Source organism: Hylobates moloch, unplaced genomic scaffold (genome assembly GCF_009828535.3).
Source record: "Hylobates moloch isolate HMO894 unplaced genomic scaffold, HMol_V3 SCAFFOLD_24, whole genome shotgun sequence".
NCBI classification, from domain to species: Eukaryota; Metazoa; Chordata; class Mammalia; order Primates; family Hylobatidae; genus Hylobates; species Hylobates moloch.
In genome coordinates, this window is record NW_026652299.1 from 472,463 (window position 1) to 495,926 (window position 23,464).

The 23,464-nt window shown below is 60.8% G+C and overlaps 1 protein-coding gene across 5 annotated transcripts; it reads right to left on the bottom strand.

Moving 5' to 3' along the window:
- Positions 1 to 435: 435 nt before the first annotated feature.
- On the bottom strand, positions 436 to 22,332 carry PDGFA (platelet derived growth factor subunit A). 5 transcript variants are annotated; one of them, XM_032145816.2, is made up of 8 exons: positions 22,184 to 22,291; positions 20,718 to 20,847; positions 19,157 to 19,253; positions 14,067 to 14,171; positions 12,624 to 12,811; positions 3,227 to 3,353; positions 2,542 to 2,610; positions 436 to 688 (listed from the first exon to the last, which is right to left on the bottom strand). In XM_032145816.2, the coding sequence occupies exons 1-7, from the start codon at positions 22,228 to 22,230 to the stop codon at positions 2,555 to 2,557; spliced, it is 750 nt and encodes a 249-aa protein (XP_032001707.1). In that variant the 5' UTR covers positions 22,231 to 22,291; the 3' UTR covers positions 436 to 688; positions 2,542 to 2,554. The 5 variants fall into 5 exon arrangements, with proteins under 5 accessions (XP_032001707.1, XP_032001705.1, XP_032001706.1 ...); XM_032145814.2 differs by lacking the exons at positions 436 to 688; positions 2,542 to 2,610 and having other exon boundaries at positions 2,827 to 3,353; positions 19,161 to 19,253; positions 22,184 to 22,332; XM_032145815.2 differs by lacking the exons at positions 436 to 688; positions 2,542 to 2,610 and having other exon boundaries at positions 2,827 to 3,353.
- Between the last annotated feature and the right edge of the window lie 1,132 nt (positions 22,333 to 23,464).

Here is a 23,464-nt window from a genome sequence, read left to right on the forward strand (position 1 = left end):
AAAAAAAAAAAAAAAAAAAAAAAAAAAGACCTAGCCAAAGAGTAAAAAGGAAAGCTTAATAATCACTTTATGGTGTAAAAAACAAAACAAAAAACAGAAAACAAAAAAAAAACCACTTAAGGCTCTCAGGAAGGTTTCTGTATGGGCTTAAATACTACAGCGAGGAGGTGTGGTTTCTAAAGTTCGCGTGGCGGTTTCCAAGACATTCCTGCTTCCTGCGTGCCCCTGCAGAGCCCGCCAGCACCCCGCTGGAGTCGTTCCCAAAGCAGGCTCTGCATCCTCGGCAAAAAAGCACCTGTGACCACCCGGACAGAAATCCAGTCTGCTGAGACCTCTGCACTTCCATCCCACGGGGCGACCCTCCATCTCGTCGAGTTTAGATATTTTTGTGAGTCCGTTTTGTTTTTGTCATGTTTTGTGGTTTTGTTTTCTCTCTCTCTCTCTCTCTCTTTTTGACAAGGAAGCTTCTTACTGCTTCACCGAGTGCTACAATACTTGCTTTGATGTCACATTAAACAAATGTGCACTGTCTCTTTGTTCTCCCGAGTGTTCTCGGACACAGTTTTTCACGGAGGAGAACAAAGACCGCACACTGGCAATAAAGCACCGTACATAGTAGGTTCAGGAATGTAACACGCCATGTACATCCATGTCCCAGGAAAGGCTGCGGCTCATCCTCACCTCACATCTGCGGGGAGAAGGGAAAGACGGACACTGAGACCACCGACCAAGCGAACCACCCAGCACACACGTCGCTGCATAGGAGGAAAACAGGGTGAAAACATTTAAGCCAGTCAGGGGCACACAGGGATTTCAAGTTTCCATGAAATTTCCAGAATCACATTTGCCACGTTAGCCATGTTGCAGTACCCTGACAGGAATTGGGATTAGGCTCACAGCATCTCACAGAACACGTCTAGAGTCCAAGCCCCATTCTCCCATTGTACAGATGGGGGAAACTGAGGCCAAGAATGGTTCATTTGCCCTTCTCCCTGCCTTCCTTTCTTCCAGCCTAGGGCTTAGATGTGATTTCTGGAGCTCTGGCAGCCACCTTGGGCCATGAGACAACCCTGAGGATGGAGGCCACCAGCCAGACAGAAGAGTCTGCACCAAGGCAGACCTATGCTGATTCTTTAAGAACAATTCTTCTGCATCCTATGTGGCCTCTCCATCGCACACTCCAACACGTGGGCTGCCTATAGGCTGAGCATGAGTACCAGCCAGGCATGGGACAACAGGAGTGCCAGCCTCTCACCACGGGGTCTGTCACCAGCAGACCCATGGAGGCCAGAGCCTAACGCTCTGTAGAAACGGGACCCACACAGGCAGGCACAAAACCACCCACCACGCCACACTTTGGGCAAACAAAGCCAAGGCTGACCAACAGCCCTGGAGTGCTTCAAAGACCCACCCAAGTGGACAATTTCCTCCCAAGAGGCTCCTCATGAATGGACCTCACCGGCAGGCCCAAGTCCCGCATTGCAAACAGGAGCCAGGGTTCTCAGACACCCTATCTCTGAGAGCCTCCTCTCTTCTCAAGAAACTATTTGTTTTGGCCGCCATGGAGTCCCACGTGCCAGGAGGAGAAACCAGGCCAGACAGGGCTCCAACTTTCCCAAGCCAGGCGGGCCAATGCCAAGGATCAGGAAGGCTTGAAACTGCGTCCTCCATGATGACGGCGGCTGCCTAGGTCCCATTTCCATCTGGGAGGTGACGTGTCTTGCTAGGAGACATTTCCCAAGCTCCCTTGCAGTGGAGGGATGGCAGCTGAGAAAAACACAAAAGTCACTGGGTGGGATTTCCAGGATAGCTCTCTAAGGTTGTTATTTTGCCCTTTTCCCCCTGTCACTCCTTCTTCCAGCCTGGAGCACAGATATGGTTTCTGGAGCTTTGGCAGCCACCTTGGGCCATGAGGTAACTGCAGATGGATGCCACTAGCCAGACAGAAGGGGGATCCTCATGATACCTCAAGACTACCCTCCCTGCTCTGCAATCCCACCTTTAGATGATAGTCATGAAGCTCGACCTCATCTCAATCCCTGTGCTGTCTGGTGTTACTAGCAGCCAAATGCAATTTCCAACACAGTGGCCAACAGCCCTGCACGTTTATAAAGGATTTCCAGATATATTCAGCCTCCAACAGTCCTTATCTGTAATCTCAGTTAAGCCTCAGTTTTTTCATCTGTCAAATGGGGTGGGTGATCCCAGAGTGGCCAGGTGGTCAGAGCTGCCCCACCGCTGCTCAGGTCACCCAACCTGTTCCATTCATGTGCAATGCTCCTGCATCCCCAATCAACGACAAGGAGAAGGACAAAGCTGGAGGCAGGCTCCCGAGCAGGAGTGAGCCACGGGCCAGGGCGTTCTGCGAGGCAGGAACGGACGGGGAGCAAGGAGACCCAAGCCCAGCAGACACCATCAAGGCCAATCAGGGCCACATCCCCGCCGCACCCGGCGAGACAGGAAGCGTGATTTGCTGGTGTGATCAGTCAGTTGCACCTCCCCGCCCTGCAGGACTCAGTGTGTCCGGCAGACAGGTCCTACCTGGTTGGCTGCTTTAGGTGGGTTTTAACCTTTTTCTTTTCCGTTTTTTACCTGACTCCCTAGGCCTTCCTGTTAACAAAAGGGCAGGGCGGTGAGTGGGCCGAGGGATGGCCGTCGGGGTGAAGAACTGAAGCAACAAATACCTACGGCATTTGTTTATCTTTCCAGAAAAGAAGGCCAGCACCCTGGCACAGAGAAACTTCTGAGCCCCTTCGTGCTCCCAGGGCCCAGATATAGCAGGGCACAGAAGCCATTCTGCTCCTGGGTGGAGTCCGCGTGGCGGGGTGAAGGAGAGACCCCAGCCAGCCAGGGCAAGTGCAGTCCTCGAACCTGCTCCTCCCGCCCACCCCGGCAGGAGGCCCTTCTGCAGATTCTTCTCAGCTCAGCCCCACAGCCCACTAACGAGCTGGGTGTCTTATGCACTCCCAGCCCCTCTCAGTGAGACCTGAACCTCCTCTCCTGCCAGTGCCTCGGCTTGGGCCACCCTCCCCACCGGACACCTGCAAGTGCGGGATCTGTCTCCCCAGCAGGCATCTGGCCCGGGAGCAGGGCAACGAATCCTTCAACAGCAGCCCAGATGCTCACAGCAGCAAGCGTTGCACTCAAGGGGGCCACCTAACACCCCAAAAGCAAGGCTCTGAAGACCTGTTCTCCAACACCGATGCCGACGAAGGCAGCCACTCACCCGTGTCCTCTTCCCGATAATCCGGATTCAGGCTGGTGGTCGCACAGGCGCACTCCAAATGCTCCTCTAACCTCACCTGGACTTCTTTTAATTTTGGCTTCTTCCTGACGTATTCCACCTTGGCCACCTGCCCGAGAGAACAGAGCCCGGCCATGAATGCCTGCATGGAGCTTCGGACATCACGACGTGCTGGGAGCTGGGGACAGGCTGAGAGGGAGGAGAGAGCAGCCTGACCCCTGACCTCTGACCTCCTCCCAGAAATGCTACCTTGTGGTGGCGAGCGTAGGAGTACCAGGTGAAAAACCTACAAGCTGCAGTGCAGTTTTGTGTGTGCTTTAGTTTGAGTAGGGTCTCACCCTGTCACCTTAGCCAATCATAGCCTCTGCAGCCTCAAACTCTTGGGCTCAAGTGATCCTTCCACCTCAGCCTCCCACCTGTAAGCACGGGCCAGCATGCCCAGCTAATTTTAAATATTTTTTTTTGGTAGAGAAGAGATCTCGCTATGTTGCCAAGGTTGATGTTGAACTCCTGGATTCAAGTGATCCTCCTGCCTCAGCCTCCCAAAGTGCTGGAATTTCAAGTGAGGGCCACCACGCCTGGTGTTGGAGCATGGTATTTAGTAGATTCATCCTATTTTTGTTTAAAATAAACCCAAAGGTTCACGTGTGCCTGCGGGGTCTGAAGGATGCACACTGCTAAGGTGTGGGAGTTTGGGAGTTCTTGGGTGCAGGTGGCCAGGGAAAGTGTTTGCTTGTGTGTGGATGTGCAGCTGGGAAATGTTTTCAAATGATCACGTTGCTTTTAAATACATTTTAAAAGCCAGGCTGAGCGTGGTGGCTCACACCTGTATTCCCAGCACTTTGGAAGGCCAGGGCGGGAGGATCACTTAACTCCAGGGGTTCAAGACCAGCCTGGGCAACATAGAAAGACCCTGCCTCTAAAAACAATTTAAAAATTAGCAACCCATGGTGGCACCTGTAGTCCCAGCCTACTTGGGAGGCTGCGGTAGGTGGATCGCTTGAGCCAGGAGTTCTAGGCTGCAGTGAGCTGTTATCACACCACTGCACTCCAGCCTGGGCAATGCACCAAGACCCTGTCTCTATTCATTAAAAAAAAAATTGTAAAGCCATGGCCTAGGAATGGGGGGTTCGTGGCTGTATCCTAGCCCAAGGTTGTTGTGGACTTGAGCGTCCAGATGATAATCCCAGCTGCTGGCCTGATGAGGGCCCCACCTCCCCGCCGGCCCCCAGGCAGCAGGGCCAGCAGACCCACACCCAGGGTCCCCTCATGGCTCCCCCAGGTCCGAGGCTCTCCTTGGGCTCGGAGAGGCCTGACCTCAGAAACCAGGGCCAGGGACCCTGGGCCATCACCGAGGCTACACGAGATGATCCAGGAGGAGCACAGGCCAGCAGGCGTGGCTGTCAGGCACAGGCAGCTCAAAAGCGAACCAGACCTCAGCTGGGTGCCCCTCTTCGGACTGGACTCTGCCTGTCTGCGCGCCACACCCACCCTCAATTCTCCAGGCACAGAACCACAACATGGGGGTCCTGCCCCCACAGCCCCTCCCCGGGGAGCTGCAGGCAGACACTGGCCCAGTCCAGGCCAGAGAGGAGATCTTCAGGCATTCAACAAGAGAGACAAGAAGTCACACTCACACACATGCATAATGCGCATACAGGCCCTGTCATGGGAACACAACTCCGCCCCACACACACACCTGTATAATGCACACACATACCCTGTCATGGGGAGGACACCTGTATAATGCACACACATACCCTGTCATGGGGAGGCAACTCCCCCCCCCCCCACACTCATGCATGCATAACGTACACAGGGGCCCCATCATGGGAATCTTCCTACACACACAGAGTGCAAGCACGCACACGCCTGGCATCAACAGAGCCCTAACACACAGCCAGGGACCACGTGAGTAGAGTATTGGCTCTCCCAGCCCAAGCCCCAGCACTCATTTCATCCTCCCAACCACGCTAGAAGGAGGCAAGACTGGCACCTCCATTTACAGAAGAAGAAACTGAGGCACAGGTAAGCCCTAAGCCTGTCCCTAACTGCTAGGCTGTCCCACCTGCCCCCTGGGGCGCATGCCAGGGAACAGCCATCACCTTCCTGCCCTCCCAGGCCCTGGGGAGCTGAGCACCCAGCAGGCGCTCCATCTGTGCCCATGGAACCAGCCCTACCGCATGCAGGGTCTAAGTGCAAGAACAGCCACTACGGATCACCCACTTCACCCCTCACAGTTCATGGGGAAACTGAGGCTAGAAAGGAAACAGAGGCCGGGTCACCCCCTGAGCACAGGGGCGTGGGGGAATGCACACTGCTGGGTGAATGAGGAGACCTCAGCCCAAGGCCAGATGCCCCCAGCCCAGTGGCCCTGCCTCCCAGGCAGTCAGGAGGGTGAAGGAGGGAGGAGGGGAATGTTTCCCAACCTTCTTCGGGGGACAGGGGGGGACTCCAGACTCTGGAGACTGGGCGTCAGCAGGACCCCCAGGGAGAAGGTCAGCTCTGCACCCTGCGACCAGGCAGGCTCCGAAGGTAAGCCGGTCCCTAAGGTGCTGGGGACCAGGCTTGTCGGAGGCTGAGTTAATGGTTAACCCACAGTGCAAAGGGTGCCTGCAGGCGTGTGAAGTGGTCTGGGCTGCCTGGGGCGTGAGCAGACAGCCAAGTATGAGCTCAACAGGTGCAGGGCGTGGGGCGCCTGGGGTCAGGAGCCAGCTCAGAAACAGGACCTGGCCTGGGAGGTTTCGCTACGTCACAAAGCGTGAGAGAAAGCGGCCAGGACACTGCCGCTTCCTGGATGGGGCTCCCTTCCACTCGGGAGGCCTCGGATCAGTCCCCCAACTCCCGCGGCAATCTGCCCCTTTCCCCAGGACAGAATCCTCCAGAGAGAGGCCTCTGCAGGCCGTGCACACACTTCCACCTCCCATCTGTAAAAGGGAGACCAATCACACCCACCCAGGAATTGAGGAATAAATGGGGCTGCACACGCAGAAGGCCCCAGAAACGAGGACAAAGCCAGCCTTCAAGAGTGGGCTGCCACTGGCGTCAATTCTAATCCAGAGCCACAAAACCAACCCGCCCCCTGGTCCCCAAGCTCAGCACAGTACCACCCCCCACCCACCACAGACAGCGGGTCTAGGGCCACCCTCCCGTTGAGGGCCTGGGGTGGGAGAGGCCCAGCCAGAAGCTGAACTGCAGCAAAGCCCGAAGAGGAGCGGCAGGGCCACCTGGGACCTCAGCCACCCCCAGCCCTCCAAGCGTGTCCTCAGCCCTCCCTAAGTCAAGAACTGCCCAGGTAGTAAGTAACTAGGGATCCCAGTGTGCAAAACCAGGCCCAGCCCCCTCCTGCCTCAGCAGGGGCCGAGTTCCTTCCTCCCCTCCCCTGGAGGCCCTGGACACAGGTCCCAGCAGGAGGAACAGCACCAGCCTCACACCCTCCCATCTCCCAGGCTCGACGCACCCATACTCTGCTGCTTCCACCCACCCCCAGCCTCTGCACCGACGGCCAAGTGAGGCATGGGGCAGGTGGGCTCTGAAATCTGGGTTTGTGGGGATGGGCTAAGTAAGGCAGGGCGCCCTGTTCTGCTCCCGGGCCTGACCCTCCGGGTGGCACAGCCTCTTTGGTCAACAAGCAGCCTCACCTAGTTCCCTCAGCAGGGCAGATACCAGGGCCCGGCTCGGCAGAGACCGCAGGCTCATCTGGCCAGACGGCAGATGCCCAGGCGAGGGGCAGGCTCGCTCTCATCCACTCGAGATGGCTGGCCGCCGCGGGAGCGTGGGCTACCAGGACACAGCAGAAATGCCACCCCTCTGGGCACCATGCGAAAGGCACATGGCACGGCCGCTCGTCTGGGAACCCACTGCCTCCTCAGACAAGCCTGTTTTTATCAAACAAAAACAAACAGCGATGATTGCACCTGTTTCTGAGTATGCCAGGATTCCGGGCCGTTCCGCCACCTCTGTCTGGCCAGGAAATAGCTACATTTTTCTCCCAAGAACACAAAATGAATATTGGATTCTCACAAAAACCTCCTCCATAAAAGAAGGCCAAGTCCAAAGAACAGAGACTACGATGTCCTCAGGACCCCCACGGGGGGTACCCCGGCCCCCAGGCCCCAAGCCGGAGCCCAAGTGATGGGGGGTCCCCATGTCCCTCCCCTTTTTCCGTCCCAGAGATGTGGGCTGCACCTTATCACACCAGACATTCCGATTCCCCACGGCTGAGTTCATCTGCGTCGTAAGCCGCCCCACCTCAACACTCCCGGCTCGAACTCACCCAAGACTATAACCCAGGGATGCCGTCTGCCCTCTAGACCTGGGATGCCGAGTCCCTGAGGCTACAAAGCCCAGAGGCTGCAGAGACTCCCCGAGGAGGGCTTGGGACAGCCACTCCCTGTGGGGGACCCCATTCCAACTCCAGGTTACGGCCTGAACCCTTTCAAGGCTCCAAGACAGAGTATTACCCATGAAAGACACCTGACTGGACCGCACATGCCAGTCACGTCACTGTAACCTCACAGCTACCCTGCAAGGACACCATTGAGGTCCATTCTAGAGATGAGAACACACAGCACAGACAAGGGAAGCCCCTTGCCCAGAGTCACACAGCGTTGAATCTCCATCCCTAGCCTGCACTCCTTCTTACCTCTCTCACGGAAAGAAAGCCTAGACTCCAAAAGAACAGAGCCCTGGCCCCACCATCCCACTGCCCAACCTCGACAGAGACTTGGAACGTCACTCAATCCAGATGCTGACTTGGGTCATGAGGACCCCGGCTGGGTGCGGTGGCTCACGCCTGTAATCCCAGCACTTTGGGAGGTCGAGGTGGGCAGATCACCTGAGGTCAGGAGTTCAAGACCGGCCTGACCAATATGGTGAACCCCCATCTCTACTAAAATATACAAAAAATAGCCAGGCATGGTGGTGAGTTCCTGTAATCCCAGCTACTTGAGAGGCTAAGGCAGAAGAATCGCCTGAACCCAGGAGGTGGAGGTTGCAGTGAGCTGAGATCAGGCCACTGCACTCCAGCCTGGGTGACAGAGTGAGACTCTGTCTCAAAAAAAAAAAATCCCTCAAGTGGGGCATGGAGGAGGTTCCTACCTGTGATCCCAGGAATTTGACACCAGCCTGGCCAACGAAGCAAGACCCTGTCTTTACAACAAAGAAAAAAAAGAAGATCCTGCCTCCTTCAGCACTGCCCCATTATCCATTCAGAATGGAAGCAATGCCCAGGCCTCAAGCTCGTGTAAGAGGCCCCTGCCCAGCCTGGCTCGAGGACCCCCACTCCGCCCACCTAGAGACTCCTGCACCAGACCCCAGAGAGTGGACAGAGGCGTGGCTGGGAGCTTCTCACCTGTAACCCCCCAGCCGCTCTGTTCCAGGGAGCAGAGGCTCATCCCGAGCACCAGGTGAGCACACACCTCCAGCCCAGCAAGGTGGGCTCAGAGCCAGCTCCGTCCAGGCTAGACCCCTGCAGTCCTCGGGCTGGCATCTCATCCCCATGGTCCACGTTCAGGCCCACACTCCTGTCCTACCCCCGAGGCTTGGGTCTGGGGGAGAGTCGGGCGTCCAGGCACCAAGAGCTGACTGTGCCAGGCAGAGTGCAAGGAAACACCCACCCAGCTAGGGACCCCGGCCAGTCTCTCCCCCAGGGCTGCCAGTCAGTCACATCCTGGTGATCCCAGCAGGGTCTGTGCCGGGCAGTGACACTCCCAGCTTCACTACCATCTTCTAACAAGAGACCTCTGAATGTTGACCGGAAAGGCATAAAAACTGGAAATGGGGGGTGCCATGCCCATCCTGGGTGGACAGACTTTGGGGGCCCCTCCCGGCCAGCCCTAACCCCGCTGACCTCAGCTGACCCCATCCATGCCCACTCACAGGCTCAGAGTCTGAGGCTCTGGGATCCATCTCCTCGCCAGGTTGACAGTCGCCTCTATCTGCAGCGGCAGGACCGGCCTCTTGGCTCAGCCTCCACAATGGGCCTCCTGTTCCCTCTGACCTTTGTCCCCTCAGCCAGAGCCCCCTGTGTCCAAAGCCGGATGTTTTCCTCCAACCCTCGGATGGGTGGGCAGGGAGAAGACGCCTCCCAGAAGCGGGAACATGAGGGGGGCCTGGGTCTGAGGAGGTAGGAACTGGGCCGCCCAGCTCTGCTGCAGGACACAGCCCTGAGGCCTTGGGACACCCTGTCCCCGCTTGGGCTGACCAAGACCCTGTCCCAGCAGATGAGACCCAGAGGCAGAGCCCTGGTCCTGGCTCCACCACTGCACAGAGCAAAGCAGGGGCCACTCCTGGCGGGGAACTGGCCCGAACCCCCAACACTGCACTGGCCGGAGGGTGTTGGACGCCTCTAGACCCCACCCGGCCTCCTCAGGGGGCCTGGGGAGGGAGAGAACACTGCCCTGTAGGGCCAAGCCCTCCTATCCTCACCCCATGACAGGCTAGGGTGGGAAGGGCAGGGGCTGCCCAAGGCTGAGCCATGGGCTGAGAGCCTCTCCCCGTACCTCCAAGGCTCCCCCAACACCCAGAACTGACATGAGAATCTCTAATGAGAACAAGACCACAGGTATCCCGGACTCCGAGCTCACAAGGGCCTCCAAAATATAACCAGGGAGGACGCTGAGGTCCACAGAAGGGCAGAAACTGCGCCCCAGGGAGGCACACAGGACAGAGGGGACGGTGCTGGGCTCATCCCAGGGGGACCCGGCCACCTGGACCTGGAGGCCTGAGTTAGGCCCTCCCCTCCCCTCCTTCCCTGACCCCCGGCGGTAAATATCCTCTGAGGACAGAACAGTGCCCCAGACAAGCATTCTCAGGGCCCTGGGAAAAACTCGGGGCTTCAAAAGGGGAGTGAGTGGCCTTGGAGATCCCAGGTAGTAAGATGTGGAATCTGCTTACACAATACCCAGCACCTGGGAGGACCAAGTCCCCAGAGGCCAAGATAAGTCCCAGTTATGGGTCTAAAGTGCCCGGTCGTGTGACGAGGAAACGACCCACTGGCTGCAAAGTCCTTCATGGAGAACCTTCTCCCCCTGCCCCATCTCCCTCCGGGGCCTGGAGTCACAACAGTGGGGGGCGGGGGATGTGAAATAATTCTTTTCTAAAGTTAAAGAACGGTTACTAATGTAGCCCCAAAACTGAAACCCTCAAACATCATTTCAGTGACCCCATATTCCAGGAAGAGCAGGCTCAGTTGTCACCAAATCCTCAGCTGACTTGAGCCCAGGGGGTCCAGAGCAGGCTGGGCAACACAGCGAGATCCCCAACTCTACAAAGAATTTAAAAATTAGCCAGGCATGGTGGCACCTGTAGCATTCAGGAGGGAGGATAGCTTCAGCCTGGGAGTCCGAGGCTGCTGCAGCGAACCATGATCGCACCACCACACTCCAGCCTGGGCAACAGAGCAAGACACTGTCTCCAAAAAAAAAAAAAAAAAAAAAAAAGTCCTCAGCTGAGGCCAAGCCAGGAGGCTCTGAGTCAAAGCAACAGCCTCTTGGACTAGGGGCCGCACCCGCCTGCGCCCGCTGCTCAAACTCAAGGGTCCTGCAGGTCAGGTGGGAGCATCAACAGCACTTTAACCCAACTGAAGCCAGTTTCCAGGGAGAAGAGCCCTAAGAGAGCCCATCCCTCCCAGATGGGAGCCCCAGGGAGATGCCAGCCCCAGCCAGGCCTCACAGAAGCCAGAAGATACCTTAGACACTAGCCCTGCAACCCCGCCCTGAAAACGGGAGACCTGATGCCCCAACAGGCAGGAAACCTCCCTTGCAAACAAGATGGCAGCAGCCTCGGCTCTTTCAGAAGGGCCAGGCCCTGCCTCAGACCCACTACACAGGTGAGGAAAATGAGGCCAGAGAGGCATAAACACAGGCCAAAGCCAGCCCACCCAGGGCGCTGCATCCCACAGGTCTCTGGTCACACTTCCCTGAACGCAGGGAGAAGGGGCCCAGCCATGCAGCCCTGGCCCCAGAGCCTCAGCAACGCAAGATGAGTTTCAGCAAGTTCACCCGGGTGCTGATCCTCCCCCAGCGCAACCCCAGGGAGGAAGGCCCTGCTGTGGCGGGAACGCCAGTGCCCCAGGATTCTTACGCTGAAATCCTAGATCAAGGGGATGGCGTTAGGAGGTGGGGTGTCTTAAGGAAGCCATTAAGTCCTTTTTTTTTTTTTCTTAGAGACAGTCTTGCTCTATTGTCCAGGCTGGAATGCAGTGACGCCATCACAGCTCACCGCAACCTCCGGACTCAAGGGATCTTCCCACCTCAGCCTCCAGAGTAGCTGGGACTACAGGCACGTGCTACCATGCCCGGCTGATTTTTGTATTTTTTGTAGAGATGGGGTCCTGCCATGTTACCCAGGCTGGTCTTGAACTTCTGGGCTCAGCGATCCTCCAGCCTCAGCCTTCCACGGTGGCTGGGACTGCAGGGCTGAGCCACCTCGCCTGGCCCAATTAGTTTCTAGGGTGGAGCCTTCAGGAATGGAGTTAGTGCCCTTCGAAAGCAGCCTAGGGAGCGTGTTCACCCCCCGCCCCTCACACTGAGGGCAGAGTGAGAAGACGTCATCTATGAACCCAGAAAACACGGCTCCAGCAGAGACACAGTCTGCCGGCGCCCTGATCTTGGACTTCCAGCCTCCAGAACTTTGAGAAATACATTTGTTGCTAATCAGCTCCTAGTGGATGGAATTCTGCTAAAGCAGCCTGAAAAGGGCAGGCACCACCCCCAACTTAAAGAAAGAGGGGCTCACCCTGGGATTCTGTGGAGGGAAGTCCCCTGTCTGGCCTTGAGCCTACCCCAAGCACTCCTTCTCCTGGGCTGCTTTAGAGGGGAAGCCAGGGGGGGCCCTCCAAAGGTCAGGCACTTCAAGAGGCAATGCAGGCTCTGAATATCCACCCCCTCCTCCTCCTGCCATGCACCTTGGCCCCACTGAAGAGCCGGCAGAGGACCCTCCAGGGCCCGGGGACGCCAGATAGCTTCCGGCTAAGCAGCTCGACACCTTGCAAGGCCCAAAACGGCCCCCGCACTGTGGTCTAGAGCGTGGAAAGGAGGCCGGGCTCATCGCCAGAGCAGCGGAGTGGAAGCCCTGGCTGGCCCTGCCTTTCCCGCGCCCCCAGGTGCTCCTTCTCCTGCCTGGGTCTCAGTGTACCTGCCAGGGAGATGGGAGCACAGCCGTGCACCCCCACCAGCCACGCCAGGAGCACCTTGTGGCCTCCCAGGAGGGACCCTGGCTGCCCGGTAGGGGCGACCCTCAGGCCCACGTGGGGCAGGGCTCACCTTGATGCTGCGGTGGTGGATGCCTGAGGGACCCTGGCTGCTTGGTAGGGACGACCCTCGGGGTCAGGTGGAAAGGGGAGGGGAGGGGTGGAAAGGGGAGGGGCAGGGCTCACCTTGACGCTGCGGTGGTGGATGCGTGAGGGCTGGCACTTGACGCTGCTGGTGTTGCAGCAGCCGGTGCAGCGTTTCACCTCCACGCACGGGGGCCAGATCAGGAAGTTGGCGGACGTGGGGTCAACCTGACTCCGAGGAATCTCGTAAATGACCGTCCTGGTCTTGCAGACAGCAGGGACAGCTTCCTCTGCAACGGCGGGGGCACAGTGAGCAGGGACTGGCCTCTGCGACCACCGCCCCACCCCAGGGCTGCGGCAGCTCCAGCTGGGCCTGGGGGGCAATCAGGGTGAGCCACAGGCCAGGATTCCTCCCAGGCAGCAGAGGCTGAGCTGGGAGCAGAGGCTCAGGGGCTGGGTGGGCAGGAGCACCACACATCCAGAGGAGCCCAGCCCGGTGCCTGCAGGCTGGAGGGACCTGGACAGGTGGGGCCAGTGGCTGGGGGGAGGGGGGACTTAGTCCAGGTGGGGCCAGTGGCTGGCGGGGAGGGGAACTTAGTCCAGGTGGGGCCAGTGGCTGGGGGGGCAGAGGGGACCTTAGTCCAGGTGGGGCCAGTGGCTGGGGGGGCAGAGGAGACCTTAGCATCGAATCCTACAGCACTTGCTTCGTGCTCTGGCCTTCAAGACTGGTCTGAAGGGTGCAAAATGCAGACCCCCACAGCAAATGTCACACGGGGAGGGCCTGCTTGCATCGGCTGGGACCAGCCAGCCACACATCACACTTTAAGGTGGAAGATACAAAATCCGTCTTCATGGAGGAAACCACAGCTCAGAGAGGGGGGTCCACCTGCCCAGGGCCCCAGAGCCATGAGCAGCACCAGGGCTCAAACCCATCAGGTGGGACCCCAGAGGACGCCGGACTGGGGTAGAAAGCAGGGACTGGTCCCAGAACTCCCCAAACCTGCTAGTTCCTCCCAGGGGGCTGGAGGGCCATGGGGCTACCCTGTAAGAAGGGACAAAATATCCCCCAAATGGATGTGGGGGTGGAGCCCTGGAGCCAGGCGTGAGTGGGGCGGGGCACACGGGTGTGGTGAGGGCGTCCAGGGGGTAGCCGCTGGACACAGCACACGTGTCCCCACCAGTTCAGCAGTCGGCACGGGAGCACAGTGCCCACACTGCGAATTGGAAATTAGGCACGACCAGGTTTCCAGCAAGGCTCCTGGGGCAGGCCCCAACAAGACAGGGCGCTTAAGGAATTTATGACGGCTCTTCTCTCCTGGAAGCTCTCTTGGCCCAGACCAGGACTCCAGGAGGAGCAGGCGGGCTGAGGCAGGAGACACCTCCGAAGGAGGGAGGCCTCAGGAGAGGCCAGAGCCAGAGGCAGCAGGGCCAGGCCTATTTTAGGGAGGAGGGAACGGGTCGCTCGCCTGAGGCCATCGCGCTGGGATAGCGGACCACTCCTCCCCACCCGGCCCTGCCCTGCCCATCGCAGCCTCCTGGACTCACCGATGCTTCTCTTCCTTCGAATGGGCAGGGGCCGCTTCTCGGGCGCATGCTTAGTGGCGTGGACCCCGTGAACTCTCAGGCTGGTGTCCAAAGAATCCTCACTCCCTGCGGGAAGAAGGAGAGCACCGTGACTGCTCCAGACCCGTGCGCTGTGCCCTGGGCCTCTCCAGCCGCACTTCCCACAGACCAGCTTTGGGAGCCACTGGGAACAGGCACCTGGCAGCACAGCCCCTCACAGCTCCCGCCATTAGGGGCCCCCCGGAAAACCTCAGTTCCCACCAGGGCTTTTCAGAGATGCAGGGGATGAAACACTGGAAACTGCAGAAAACGCCCCATTAGCACAGAGGTCCCCAGATGCAGGGGCCGGTGACGAAGCGGAGGACCCTTCGGGGAAGAGGCTGCAGGCGGTATCCCCTAGGTGCCTCCTCCAAGGTAGCCCAGGTGAGGGCTGCCCCGGGTCAGGAGGGGCCTGAGGCCGCCCAGCTCCGCGCACAGGGCTAAGCCAGGCCCCACCTCTGTCTGGGGGCTGGAGCGAGGGAGAAGCAGAGGCCACTGAGATTTCTGCAGGTGCCTGTACGTCTCCCTCCTTCCCCCTCACTAAAGCACTCCTGGAAGAAGTGGCCTAACCTCTGAGGGGCACTGGAAGCAGCCAGACTGGGCTGTGGGCCAGACCCCACTCGTTCCTGAAATGAGTCTACTCTAGGGCCAGCGGCCATGAGGAGAGGCAGGAGGGCACGTGGCCTCTCGTGGAGCCTATACCGAGGAGTTCCCGCAGCCTGACGGGGAGGCGGCCTGCAGAGAGGGGTTGAGAGAAGCTGGCATCTGCGAGCCGTGTTTACAGCGAGGCGGCCAGGTGCAGGTGGGGCAGTGGCCCAGAGCCAAGACCAGCACTGACCGGGGAGCAGAACTGAGAACCTACACCCGCCACCCCACCCAGCGCACACACCACCCCCCTTCACAGGCGCTGACGGCTATGGCAGACAGGCTGGGGGAGTCTCAGATCTCTCCAATTCCCACAGCAGGGAGAGGACCCACTGTCCTGCCCGTGGACACTGCCCGCACCTGGGCACCACGGGTGGCTCTGGGCCTCCTTGCCTTGGCCCCCTGGTCCCAGCTGGGGGGTCTCTTCCCATCTCCCTCCATCCTGCCTCCCCAGCATATAACCAAGGGCGAACAGGTGCGGAGACAGCCTCACAGCCAGGATGCTCCAGAGACACAGAGATCTCCCCGCCCCCTCCTGGGAAGCTCAGGACGTCCCGGTCACTAGCCCAGACGGCTAATGGACTCTGCGCCTCCTGGGTTCAAGACTAGCAGCCCAAAGTGTCTCTCCCCAGCCCACCGAGGCATCTGTGACTATCCACAAACCAACCGGAGAAACCTCAGCTTCCTCCGCAGCCCCGAGGAGCCTGACCTGCAGATTTAAAATGAAGCCCGCAAACCTCACAGAAGGTGTCAGGCAAAGAAGAAGCTCGCCCGGAGCCCAACTTTTTACCGAAAATGACTCAATGTTCCAATGACACTAATTTTTTTTGAGACCCAAAATAAGATCAGAACAGAACTACTCATGCAGTAAGAATTTCCCATCAACCAACTGTTACAAGCAGCATTTCTTTTCATGAAAAAGTGACACTTATGAGTCACATCCTGGTGGTGGCCATCTTGCCATGGCCAAACCAAAGAGTAACGGGTCCACTCTCCACTCATAGGAGAAAATTCAGTGATAACACCGGCTCCCATTTTCCGATGCCTTGCGATAGCGTTTGCATTAGCCGCTTTACCAATGACTTAGCTTGTGTGTGTGTGGTGGGTGCTATCACTTCTTCACATCCGAGGAAACTGAGGCCCAGAGAAATATAACAAGACTAGGAGAAGTAGCTCACAGGAGCCTCCGTGGTCTGCGTCCACAGAGCACCAGCCCCGTGCCCCACCACCCTCTAGCCCTGGCTTAATAAACAAAGATGGCAGCCGTGCTAGTTCATTGACCCCCCCCAGAAAGCCTGAGCTGGCGAATTTCTTGAGACAAGGGACAGAGAGGGAATAGCTCCCAGTCTAACAAGCCCACCCTTTGCTCCCAGCTCAAGATGCCAAGAGTGGACCACGCTCACCAAAGCCGCCCTTCCGATCTACACTGGCTGAGACGTGGCTCACGGCAGCAGCTGCCCACAGCTCACCAAACACAGCTCCGAGCAGCCCAGGCCCAGGCCCAGGCGGCCTGGCCGGCAAGAATCACCCCTAAAACTGCTCCCAGGACAGTTAATCAGGAGGCTTTCCCTTTTGTCTTTTAGACACAGATGTCCCAAGGACAACTCCAGGACAGGGAGAATCTCCCAGCCATCGGTCCTGGTCTGGCATTACTGGCCCGAGATGGGGATATTTACGTTATCAGCCGCTCAATGAACCACGGGCGCCAGGCCAGACCGCTTTGGGGAACAAAGCTCCCCAGCTGCCGCTGCACACAGGACAAACAGGCCCTAAACGCCGGCTGCCGGTCATTAAAAGACCACATGCTGGCCTCTGGCTCTAAAAGCCACAGGTGAAAAACCTTCACTCTTCACTCCAGCACACCCTCCGAATGAAACGCTCCGGCTCCGGGAGGATGGCAAGGAATCCCACTACCGGTGCTCCTCCAGCCACAGCCAAGGAGCGGCCAAGACCCCAGACGGTGCCTGGCTCAGTCTCCCCACCTGTATAGTGGGACGCAGCCTGCATGCTGGGAGGGGCCAAATGCCAGTCACAAAGCCCCACCCACCTGGAGGAGGAGTCTGCATAGCTGCGGTGCACGCCTGGGATTCCTCAGAGCCTCTTTTCTACTTCCTACAGCATGGGCCTTAGCGGCACCTAACGCCAAGAACATCAGCCTACAAGGGTTATAAAGGGACTCCGAGGGAAAGTTCGTTGCATTGGGCTTCTCCCAGCACCCAGCCCCTTCCTCATGAGCCCCTGCACTGTACCCTGCCCCGAACAGACCAAAAGGGCCTCTGGATCGGAAAGAGAGTCCAGGACCCGGAGGGATGCTTACCCCACGAGAACTGACCTCAACCAGTTTACAACCCTCCCTACGACAGGGAACGGGAGTTGAGGAAAAGACACCCCCTAGAAGCTGGAGAAGCAGCCAGTGCCTCTCCTGTCCTCAGGCGAGAGACTGTGGGTTCCCCTGGTTCTGTCTCCAGCCACACCCGGGGAGGGGACTGGACAGGACCAAGGAGGCCCCGCTATGTTACAAAAGGTCCCCCACCAGGGGCAAGACAGGAGGTAGATGCCATCCCCATATTCTCACACACAAAGCCTCCCAGACACTAGGAGAGAACCCTATTCAGACCCCAAAACCTCTCAGAGACAGGAGGGCTGAGATCCACTCTCTGCATTCCCTGGGGCAGGAGGAGAGAGCTCCTGGGACATGACTGCAGGGGGAATTTGAAACCGGCCAGGAAAACTAGCTTAGGGCATCCTTGTTTTTTTCTGTTTGGACCCTACGACCTAGAAGCCCCCAGGTCAGGAATGCCATCAGCATACCCCACGGAGCTGCAATGCTAAAGGCGATAATGGGTGGGGGTGGAGGAGGCGGGGCACGAAGACCAGAATAAGAATAGTCCCAGCAGAAAGTGAATGGCCCATTTCCCTGCAGCTTCCAAAGCCAGTCCCACGAGGAGGCCCAGCTCTCCACAGGCCCCCCCTTCTGCTAGCACCCCCCCTAAAAAAAGCCCTGAAACCTTCTCCAGGAAGCAGCCCCCCCTTTTCCAAACCCATCCAGGATCAGTGAGATTCAGGCAAGGGTTTCCCCCCTACAAACCAGAGCCAGATCTTTTTCCCTAGAGTTACCCATTGAGGGACCCGGTCAAAATCCCCCCGCCCAGCTGTGCTCTGGGAGTGAAACTCAACCGCACCCCCCACCCTCCGCCCCCGATAAGGATCAGTCCAGGGATTTCCTGGGTCAAGAAACTACAGAAACCATCGGCCTTGTTAGAAAATGGTTTTGGCATGAAACGAAAATAGTTCAGGCCTCTCCACCACCATAATTAGGTACAAATTTCCAAATGACTAGACCATGTGATTCCACTTAATCCCCCCATGCCCCCCCCTTTTTCAGAGTCCTTTGCAGGGAGAGAAGAATCTTCATGTCACCTAACTTCTTCCAATTCTGCTGCCTTTAGTTACTCTTTTAACAAGTTTATCGCAGACCCCCTTTTTTAAACCAGGTTAAGGCTCAGATCGGAGTTCCCAGGCCGAGTGCTCATTTTGAAAAGGGCGCCACAAAGGCCTGGAAGACAGACCTCGCCTTCTAGGAAGGGGCTCTCTAGCCCCGAGGGGGCGGGCGGCCACCCTACACCCTCGCCCCTCCCACCCACCCGTGGTCCACCGGGGTCCCCCGGGGTGAGAAGCCCCTTTAACCCTTGCCAACCCGCAGCTGACATTCGCTCCAAAACTCTGGGCTTGCAAACAAGCTGTGTTTTCTAGTGGCCCGGCCCCAGGGCCCGAGGGTGAGCCGCAAAAATAGCCCCCAGGCAGCAGATGCATCCAAGGCTTTTTATTGGGTCGTGAAAACAGAAAGACACCGGCTTCTGCAGCCACAGAGGCCCAGCCCTGTGGCAAGAACGCGGCACCAGCTCGCAGGGATTACAAAGGGGGCCGGGCCCTGACCCGGGGGCCGGCTCCGCCCGCCCGCCCGCCCGTCGGACCGGGAGCCGCGCCTGCCCTTGGGGCCTCGCTCCGCGGGCTGCCCGCCCGGCGCACGGGCCAGGGCTCTGCGCCCGGGGTCTGGGCCGGATCCCGCCGCTCCTCCGGCCCGAGGGCAGGCGCAGGGCCCGCACACCTGGCGGAGGCCGCGGCTGAACTTTGTGTGACACACGCGGCGTTTTCCTTAAAGGCGAAAACAATCCCGGGGCGAGCGAGCCGCCCTCGGCCGCCGCTGGGAGAGAAAGTGGAGACTGGAAGAGAAACTCCTGACTCATCCGCCCGGGCGCTTATGGCTGGGGATTGGATTCTGACCTTTCGGTGCGCTCCTGCGCGGCGCCCCGCCCGGCCCCAGCTCGGGGCGCACAGGCCGCCCGCTCGCGCCCTCCCCGCGCGCCGAGGGAAGGGGCGCGATTTACCTACGGAGTCTATCTCCAGGAGTCGCTGGAGGTCCCGGATGCTGTGGATCTGACTGTGCGCCAGCCTCTCGATCACCTCGCGGGGGATCTCGGCTTCCTGCAAGCAGAGGCCACACGGTCAGCGCCCGCGGCCCCGACCCCGCCGGCACGCGCCCCCGGCCGCCAGGAGCGCCGCCGCCCCGGACCAGAGGAGACCCCGCGAGCGCCGGCCGCAGTCCCCACCCCAGCCCCCGCGGAGCCCTCGCCCCGGCCCTGGAACCAGAAGCCGGGGGTGGGGCTGGAAGGGACCCCAAATTCTCCACCCCCATCCATGTTCCGCCCTTTGCAAAAATCAAAGTCCCCCCCTTTATATTTTCAGACAAAAGCCCCCGCACTCCGGCCCCTCCACCCGGGGTGTCAGTTTCAGAAGGTCTGGGGGCAGCGAGGGGGCCGAAAGTTTCTGATTTAATAGTGAGATCAACATCTAGAAAGATCAAGTTAAAATGCGTCACGGGTCGGCGAGAGTCACGGCAGCCCTAACACTTTAATCCAGGCAGGGCTTAAATTTCACGCCCCGGAATCCCAGGCCGAACCCGTGGAGAGGTCTCTCCGTCTCACAAACACACGCACGCGCGCGCAGACACACACGCACACACACGCGCACACACACATCTCACTCACACACTCGCCCCACCCCGGGCTCCGGCCCAGCCGCGGCCCTAGCGCCGACTAAGACGCCCAAATTCAGCCGGCGGCCGGGAGAAGAAGCCTCCAGGGAAAGCGAGGGTTAAACTTCCACCTCGCGCAGCTCTCCGTGCCCTGCGGAGACCACCCTCACCTCTGGCCTCCCCCACTCCCCTCCCCGATTTTTAAGGAGAGTCGGGGGTCGCTGGGGAGCCTGAAGCACTAAGTTCCCACGACGGGGGCTGTGGAAAGTCATTCATCACAGCAAAGCTCCCGGGGATGGGGATGGGGATGGGGATGGGGGGGCGGGGACGCCGCGGTGGGAGGGTGCGGACGCCTGGCCCAGCCCCAGCTCGCCTCGCTCAGCCACCTGTAAGCAGGCCCGGGCGGGCGGGACTGCGCCGGCCCTGAGCCCCGCCGGGCTTGGGGACTGGGAGCCGAGGGCTGCGGCTTGGCGCTGCCCACCCTGCCCGGCCAGGGGCTTCCGCAGCAGCCGCCCCTACCTGTTTATCGGCCGCCCTTATCTCCTCCCCAGGCTCCGCCGGCTCACACACACACACATACACACACCCCCTTCCCCACACCCCGCTGCTGCAGCGCCCGCTGCGCCCCAGCTCCCCTTCCCCGGAGAGGACCCTGCGCCCCCCGAAGTTTCTCCCCACTCGTCCACCTCGCTGCTCCCCCGGTCCCCCCGAGGCAGAGCGAGCGACGCAACACGCTGGAAACTCCCCACACACACTTAGGCATGGCAGAAAATAGAACCCAGTTGGGAAAATTTAAACATCGACCACCCTAGCAGAAACCAAAACGCTCTCTGCAGAGCCCGTGGCGCCCCAGCCGGCGGGGGGTGTGCGCCGGAGGAGCCGGCGCAGGGACGGGGCGCGGGGGCGGCACCAACCTCGGCCAGAACATGGGCGAGGTATCCGCAGCCGAGGAGCAGCAGGCAAGCCAAGGTCCTCATCGCGTCCCGAGGCGCTGGCTGCTCGGCGGAGAGGCGAGGCCGCGGGGCGGGCGCTCCAGCCGGTCTCCTGTGGCGGCGAAATTCAGTACCATCCCTTAGGGAGCGCGGCCCGGAGGAGGGTGGCGCTGGGAGCACGGAGCTGGCGGAGCGCGCCCGGCGCGAGCAGTGAGTGCGGAGAGGCAGGCAGCGCCAGCCGGGAGGAGGAGAAACAGGGAGTGCGCGCCCGCAGCGCGGGGAGCCTCCTGGGCCGCCGGGTAGGGGGTGGGGACGGAAGGGGCGGAGGGCGGGGGCTGGGCTTCTTCCTCGGTGCGTTCCCGGTGCTGGCCGCCGCCGCGCTCGCTCCCCGCGCTGGCTTCAGGAGCGACCCGGCCGGTAATTCTGCATATTTGCGGACATCAGCCCCAAGAAGAACTCCGGAGGGAGGCTGGGGCCGCTGGGGCCGCCGGGGCCGCCGCCACCGCCACACCGATCACCTGCCTGGACGCCTGGCCCAGCCCCGGCTGCGAGCTGCGAGCGGCCCTGCGCGCCCACCGCCGGCCCCGCGCTCGCCTCCGGCCTCCTCTTGCAGCCGCCGCCCGGCCGGGCACAGCGCGGCCCAGCACCCCCTCCGCGGCGCGCCCTCGGCTCCGGCGCCGCGCTCCGCCCTCCGCTCGCCGGGGCCGGGCAGCGCCCGCGGCCGAGCCGCCTGGCAGCCGCCACCCGCCCGGGGCCTCGCTGCGCCGCCCGCGCGGGCCTGAGGGCGGGCGCAAGGCCGAGTCGGCGCCTCCGCCGCAGCCGCCGCCGAGAGAGGAGGAGGAAAAGGAGGAGTAGGCGCAGGCCCGGCTCGCCGGAGTTGGGCGGGCTCCGCAGGGCGCGCGTGTGGAGCTGGCCGGCGGCGGGGAGAGGGTTATAGCGCCGCCGCCGCGCCCCTCCCCCGCCCCCGCCCCCCCCCGCGCCTCCCCCAGATTCCGGGCCCGGGACCTGCACCTCGGAAGCGCGCGGGGTTCGTGCGGCCCCGGCAGGGCCCGGGCGCCGCCGCCGCGGCAGGGAGCACACACGCGCTCGCGCAAGCAGCTAAATCCATCAAAGCCCCGCGCCCGGCTCCGCGCCGGGGCTCCGCGCCCCTCCCTCGAGCTTGCCCACCCTCCAGTGCCAGCTGCAATCCTGCGGCACCGGGTGGGGAGGGAGGAGGCCGCCGCAGAAGCGCCGCCGTCGCCGGCTCGCCTCTCTCGGGCCCCAGCGGCGGCAGCGGGCAGCGCCCAGAGCTGCTGCGCCAAAAAGGGCGAGAGAGCTGGTCCCCGCCCCCGCCCCGGCGCTCCGGCCGCTCTCCACGGTTCGCATCCAGGGCCCCAGCCTTCCCCTCTCCATAAAAGGAGGGGGAGTCAGTCTTTGGGGAAGGAGGGGGGCGGGTTTGGGGCACTCACCTGGCGGCTGCCACGCGCCCCCGCCCAGGATCCGAAGCCTGGGGCATCTGAATGAGGACCCTCCACCCACATTTCCACTTGGGAGCGAGCTCCAGTCGGGGGAAGGGCCTGCAGCCCGCCTCGTCCCCACCCTGGGACCCCGCGCCCCCCAGTCCCCCACTCCCGCGCCGAAGGCAGGGCCGCGCCCTGAGCCGGGAAGTCGAGGGGATGGAAGGGAAAGAAGCCACCGGTGTGAGGGTCCCCCGGGTTCTGAGCCTCCCGCGTCGGGATCCGCGGGGCGCACAGAGCGCCACCTCCGGCCGAGGCGCAGCTCAGAGCGCGATGCGGGGGAGGAACGCGCGCGGAGGCCGAGGTCTGAGCGTGGCTAGACGGCTCCCACGCCGAGAAAGGGCGGGTGCGCCTGGGCGGGATGGATTTCGCCTCCCTAGACCAGGAGGGATTGGACCCTGACTACGGGTCCAGGTGCTCGTCAGTGCCCTGCCAGGGGTCTACGCGTCCTGGTACTGGGTCCAGCGGGGTGGCGTGCTGTGCAGACCCCGAGGCTAGACGGCCTAGGCCCCTGGAGACCAGGAGACGCTCCCTTGGGTGGGCAGCGGAGAATTCCGCCCGCCCCAGCCGTCACCCCCAACCCTGTGGATTAAGCCCCTGCCCCGGTCGCGGTCGCCCTCCCTCCAGACAAAGGCTGTTAAGGCGCAGCCCCGCGGGCGGTCTTTCATCCCCAGCTAGGCCAGCTCTAGCATTTCAAAGGCCGAATACGGAGAGCGCTTCGGGGGTGCTCCCCTTCCCCCAAATAGCTGGGGGGCAAGGCCTCTCCCTCCGCTCCCAGTGGGTCGCGTCTACACGCGCCCTTCCACACACCTGCAGGCCCCCTCCCCACGTTTCTCCCTTCCGTTGGCCGCAGCCCCACACCACGACCCCGGCGGTCAAGCATGCCCTCTGGGTGGTCAGGACCAAGCGGGACCGGGACAGAACCAGGGGAGCCTTGGAAACGTGGAGGAGCCCCTTAAAGCCAGGCCTTGTCCCTCCAGGGGGAACTTGCCGCTTGGGAGGGGACACCCACTGGATGGCTTCTGGAAAGAGCCGGACTCGCAGGGCCAGGACGCAGGCCGGACCCCGGCCGAAGAATCCCGGAGTGGCGCGCATCCTGTCTTCCTGGGCCTCGGACTCCTCGCGGGCAGAGGGGGCCCGAGGACACCTCCGTGGGGTTAGAGGACTCGGTATGACGGTGTGGAAGGCAAGGAGGAAGGTCGCGTTGTATTGGGGATGGGGTACCCGTCCCTT